Here is a 6375-nt window from a genome sequence, read left to right as displayed (position 1 = left end):
GACCTAAGGGTTCGCATTTCACAACTGGCTCATGCAGACAATATAATGAACATTTTATGTTAATGTTAATGAATCAGAGGCCGCAGACAATTGTACAGCAGGATGAACATCTGTTGCCCAAGAAAGCTGCAGGTGAGAGAGGGGGTGAGGGTGAGAGAGAGAGAGAGAGAGAGAGAGAGAGAGAGAGAGAGAGAGAGAGAGAGAGAACAATGTCAACTTGAGTTATTAAGTTTTCCCAAATTTTGTAACTGCAAGTACACAGTTTCTTACATTGACACCAAACACACATATGATGGACTTTGTTTATTGGTACTGTAACGTGATCTTGTATGAAAATAGCTAACCCTCACAAGCTGTACCTTCTCAGTCTAAACGAATTCCTTAGGTCCTGTACTTATCCAGGTAAGACTAATGTTGAAAAACAAGTGCTCAACTCCTATGATTGGTGCGATTGTTCAAATCTATATAAAAATGAAATTCTTGTGTTTGGATTTCTCCATAAATTTCTGACCAGGTGTAGTAATTCGGTGCTACATCCAGTATCAAGTAGAAGATTTTCATTGTTGCATATCTGACATTTCTTTTTAAACAAGACACTACACCAACTAAGATTCTTATACATTGCTTGTGGTCATCAGAAAAAGAGCAAATTTTACAAAAAATGTTTACAATATCATGTATGTTACCAATAATAGTGCCATCACATTCATCAGTCTGAAGATTTACTTGTACTGCTGCCGGTGGTTCAGATGAAAACGCTGTCTTGTTTTAGTTGTGCCAGTTGTTTTCATTCTTCTTTTGATGCACACAAATTTTTTTGTTCCTCTTACATATTTTTCACAGTTTTAGGAGGTCAATCTGGTGTATCTTGTGCATCTGAGCAATCACTCAAAGAAGAATATACAGGCACAGTTTCCTCTTTAATTGGTGGTTTTAAAAAAGTAAATATACAAACAAAAATACAGCAATATCTTTTTATGAGGGTGAAAGGATTGAATTTTTATGTCTACACCTGTCATAATTCTGAAAGAATCGGTATTTATACAGTTTGTATAAGGACTTCGCTGAAGTTTCTAAGAAATCTAGTTGTATGATGTCCAGTAATTCAGACTCCAAAACAAACTTTTCAACATATTCTAGAAAACAGTCTTGGCTCACATTAACAATAGTTTTAAAGTAATTAATAAGATCAACACGGTCTTTTTCTTTTCGAGTTAATTTGTAATGAAGATATACTGGTTGATCACAGATATATTTTTAGTTGCTGTCACCTAGTGCATGTAAAAGTTCAAAGTTGTTTATGTGGCCATCATTACTATTATCTGTTACATAATGCAAATAAGCCATGACAATGAACACTATTAAACATTGGTGCTCCTATGTGATCACAGTGTTAAAAACAAAATGTATTTTTTTTTTATATTCAAGTCTCACATTTGTGAATTCTCTAGTAATAACTGTAAATTTCCACTTGATATTTCTGTCATTTTCCATGTAATATGGCCAAGATATTCCATTGTCATCAAAATTCAGGAAATGATTACAATGATGCCATTCAGGATGACACTAATTAAATCATCATTAGGAGGAGATAGTATATTACTAGGTAGCTCATTAAGTCTTTGACTTAATTTGTATTGCATCTATGATATATTAAAGGTTCCTGCAATAATAGTTTGTATCCCATCATCTGCTAGATTCAAACTGAATGGGTTCTTTCAGGCAATCAATTATTTCTTCAAACACTTCTGAAAGTAAATGATGTTTTTCTGTGTATGAAACTGAACCAAAGTGGGATTATATCTGGATGTATCCATTAACATGAATAGTTCAGTTTCACACAGCTTTTTCTCTTTGTATTGGTTGTGAATGCAACGGTGTTCTCGATCAAAGGAAGTACTCTTTGTTCACCACCACCGCTATCTATTACCCAACACACGCTATCTTAAAAGAGGTAACAAACATGTTTTAGTACATGAAAGTATGTAGACATATATGTTCCACAAGCATGCACACTAAGTTACTTCTGGAAGTACACCAAGGAACTGATCGCTATACTGAAAACTGGAAGCTTATCTATATAATTCTCTTTTTCTTATCCCTAACCGTTCAACTGTGCTAACACAGCACATGGAGTGTAATAATAATGAGAAACAAGCAAATTACGGAGTGATAGGATGAGTAGATACAAAATTATCACAAAGAATCTAACTTCATATAAATAAAATATGAAAGAAACTTCCACATGGGAAAAATATATTAAAAACAAAGATTCCAAGACTTACCAAGAGGAAAAGCGCCGGCAGACAGGCACAATGAACAAAACACACAAACAGAATTACTAGCTTTCCCAACCGAAGAAGCAACCATCGGTTGCGAAAGCTAGTAATTCTGTGTGTGTGTTTTGTTCATTGTGCCTGTCTGCCGGCGCTTTTCTTCTTGGTAAGTCTTGGAATCTTTGTTTTTAATATAACTTCATATAAACCTACATCTACTAGAACGACAGTCTCAGACATGGAAAATACCAGTTTGTGTAACAAAACCATGCAATTATAGATTAAGAGAATGAGCAAATATATGACTGATCAGGATAGGTGATCCTGGACCTCTTGAAATTTTGAAAATTATATTCAGTGCAGAACCAATTACTATTGCTGTTAGGTACAAATAGGATAGTATTTTACATAAAACTTCAATACTAATTTATAGCATACCGAATATTGCAAACAAGAAGTAGGGGATGAAAGTATGGTTAGGTGTAGGTACAAAAAATGAACTAAGAGAACACAAAAATAACCGAATGTAATGGCATTGTATGCTTTGTTCCAAGAATGCAACTTTCTTTAACACAATGGGTACATTATTTTACCTCACTTCTTCAATAATTTCCACATCTTTTCGACACGGATGATGTACCATGGTGAAGCTATTGTTTCTGACTTTTCGTTTTTCAAGCTGATCAGCAACTACTTTTCTCAAATTATTTCTCACAGTCTCTTCCACAATAACTCAAACTGCAGACATATTTGTGTTTCCATAATATTAGCTGGTGCAGCAGTTCTAAAACCAGCATTTGAATAAAATGTATTACAGTATCTGTCAAATAGGTAATATCACTGTTACTCAAGAGAAAGTTCGTTTTTGACCACTAAGTGTTTCATAATTTGTACCAACAGCAATTCAATTAACTGAACAATCATAATAATTATCACTAGGAACATTATTTGGTACCGAATAAATACCAGCAATAAAAGAAGAAATCTGAAGAGCTTGCTATTGCTCAATTTAACTATCACAAAGGCCCTTTCAATGTACTGGTCACAATAAAAACCAAAGATATGTAAATATGAAGAGACTTTAATTTTGGATAACTGCTAGTCTCAATAGCTAAACCATTATCATTCACCGACATCAACAGCAAGACTACTAATGGGGGCAAATGATATGTACTACTTACCGACAGTACCAACAGACCATCTGTTGGCTGCCTGATTATTACCAACAGGAACAATCCAAGTAACGTAATTATGCCAATTTCCTGATACCATAATATATGATGAATAAATAGTAATGCCACCTTCTCTACACATAATAGTTTTCAAAATGTGCTCTACTATTTAGTTCCATATGAAGCACTGGAGTGGTAGCATCACTATTTATTTTTACAGTTTCATGAGCAAGAGAAATTTACCACCAACATTGTATGTCAAAAATGGTACATGAATTGCAGCGTCTGAAGCTGAGAAGGTGCTATTGGTAGCAGATGGTGCCTCCAGCCAACACTGTATTGACACCAAAGTCAAAACACAGTAAAAACTGTGGAAGACTTCTAAACTGAGCAGGAGACAAAAACGGAGATAAATAATTTGGCTTAAACCAACACAATCAAGGCATCAAGAATCCACACCTGTTTAATATGCTTCAAACTACTTACAATGCTATGATTCCTTTATTCTTCCAGCAGTACGTATCAATATGAAAACCTGTTCCACTTCCGAAGTGCACTGAAAAACATTTTTCAGCCTATTTCATCTTCTGTGCCATTTACTACTTACTGCAAAATTATAATGGCATTTGTTCAACTGTTAAGATGAGAACATCAGTGTAGTTACACTTAACACAAGAGATAATGGCAATAGCATGATTATTGCTAATAGAATGTAGTTTATAGTATGTTTGTTGCATTTTTTTTTTCCATTTTACAATATTATCACCCTGTCACCAACATAATTCCACATCCACAGATAACCTGTGATGCAAAATACAGTATCACAAAGAAAGAGGAAGGGAGAGCAATAACAAACGCTCTTGGATGTCATATAACATGTGTCACTGAATTCAGATACACAGCCATACTGAGCATTGAGAGATAGTAGAAGAACAGAAATCTACATCTGTAAGGCAAATGCAACAGTGTCACAGCATTATTCTACATGCCACATCACAGTGGCCACCTTACATGCCAAATTAAAACAAGCATTCCATGCATTACGAGTGATATCTAGGTACGAAAATAACTAAGACACAATTCATAATTAATTCTGTATCATATGCCAAAACCATCACAAAAAAATATTTTACAGAGATACTGCATTATTATAACAGATCATGCTCTTTTAAATGGTACACTGTCAAAACAAAATTATGCAGATATTACTGCAATAAACAATTATCAATCTTTCCTTTCTTTAAGTGTCTGTGATTAACATAGCCTTGTACACTTTACTTCACTTAGGCATTGACAGTGGAATGAACGCTAGAGGCAATATAGTGTCCATATCTGTCACTAGAACATCTGAAAAATCTGGCTTTGCCAGATAGACTTTCACGTCTGTTCCAAATTCAACCATCACTTGACGACATGAGCCACAGGGCGATATAAATCCCCGAGTTACATCTCCCGTTATCGCAAAATGCTTGAACAGCTTTTTGCCTTCACTTACGGCTTTCACAATTGCAGTGCGTTCAGCACATATACTGGAACCATATGCGGCATTTTCAACATTACAACCACCGAACACAGAGTCGTCATCACACTTCAACGCTGCTCCTACTGGAAATTTACTGTATGGGCAGTGAGCTTTCTGCCTATAAGAAACAGCTGTTCTGATAAGCTCCTGAACATCTGAGTCTGTAATTTAAAAAAAGTTATTATAGTAATAATTGTCACGGAAATTAAAAAGAAACGACCAGAAAAATGGTTGGGACGCTACGCCTTACTTACCAAGGTCAGAGAACTTCACTATTTCGTGGTTTCTTGCAAACATGCTTAAAGTTCACCAACTACTTCAGCTGTCACCCTGGAGCTGTTGACATACAGCAGTTTTTTACGTTCTCCCTGGATAGACTCTTTAACTGCTGCTTTGTGAGGCAATCAGCACATCGTAGCAAAGTACGGTGACGCACTGGCGAGACTGGTTCCTTGTACATGTTGCCACGACTCTACATACCAAGGTTACACAGAAAGGGCTACACAGAATCACAGACGCAGATGCTTCATCCGCAAATGAGTGCAGTGCAGAAAACAGTTTCCTCGTGCACCGCGCTGTCTTTTCGCGTCCGTTTAGCTAAGATAAACACAAACACAACAAAAACAGTAACATTCACCTCCAAAGTTCATCACCTGATTCAGATACGATACTTGTTCACCAGAGCATAGATATGATACGTTCGAGAACACAGACTGCAGATGAAGTAGTTATTTTTTCAACAAAAGGTTTTTGCCCATAAAGTGAATCTTTTACGCCAAAAAATCGACGGATTCAATGATTTTCTGTCGCGAAAGCTCTTTTTTATAGTAAAAGAAAAGGTTATAGTTTGTATAGAAATAAAGCTAAACTATTCCGTAAAAAGACGAAGTTTTCTACTCATATAAAATGTGGTTAAAGGTCTAGATCACTGCGATTGGCGTACTTACGTTTTTCGTGCCGCAATGTTGTCAGCGTTCGCCGTTATATACATGCCTACTGGGAAAGCATAGAGTATTTACTCTATGTGGGAAAGGAAAGATGGTGTGTCAACTCAGTTATATGCCTAGATGGCACTGGTCAATTGGTATGTCCATAAGCACTACGCAGCCAATATGAGAGCAGCGGACAGACGACATGTTACGAAGGAACACTGTCACCGTTCATAAAATTCTATATTTTTATATACCCAAACCCACAAACAATTTTACAGAAATATTGTATTACAGTTTGAGAGCAAAGATAACAATTATTTGTTCATAAAGGCTTGCATTTTTCTTTCCTGTGATTAACGTGGCTGTACGTCACTGGGGAATTGACGTTGGAACGAACGATAGAGGCAATATAGTGTCCATGTCCGTCACTAGGACATCTGAAAAATCGGGCTTTGCCAGATAGACCTTCACAT

The 6375-nt window shown here is 36.1% G+C and overlaps 1 protein-coding gene across 1 annotated transcript; it reads right to left on the bottom strand.

The window, feature by feature from the left end:
• Nucleotides 1–3893: 3893 nt before the first annotated feature.
• On the bottom strand, nucleotides 3894–5667 carry LOC126278945 (cytidine deaminase-like). The gene is made up of 2 exons (XM_049979223.1): nucleotides 5225–5667; nucleotides 3894–5131 (listed from the first exon to the last, which is right to left on the bottom strand). Exons 1-2 carry the CDS (start codon nucleotides 5265–5267, stop codon nucleotides 4728–4730), a joined length of 447 nt encoding a protein of 148 aa, XP_049835180.1. The 5' UTR covers nucleotides 5268–5667; the 3' UTR covers nucleotides 3894–4727.
• Between the last annotated feature and the right edge of the window lie 708 nt (nucleotides 5668–6375).

The sequence above is a fragment of the Schistocerca gregaria genome, chromosome 6 (assembly GCF_023897955.1).
Source record: "Schistocerca gregaria isolate iqSchGreg1 chromosome 6, iqSchGreg1.2, whole genome shotgun sequence".
NCBI classification, from domain to species: Eukaryota; Metazoa; Arthropoda; class Insecta; order Orthoptera; family Acrididae; genus Schistocerca; species Schistocerca gregaria.
The sequence above is the reverse complement of the archived record's forward strand: the minus strand, read 5'-3'. Positions and strand labels throughout refer to the sequence as shown.

Bases quoted from the DNA above. Each gene is read 5' to 3' on its own strand.
- LOC126278945 (XM_049979223.1), bottom strand. From the start codon at position 5,267: ATGTTTGCAAGAAACCACGAAATAGTGAAGTTCTCTGACCTTG. The intron at 5,132-5,224 runs GTAAGTAAGGCG...TTTAAATTACAG, and splicing joins AGTGAAGTTCTCTGACCTTG to ACTCAGATGTTCAGGAGCTT.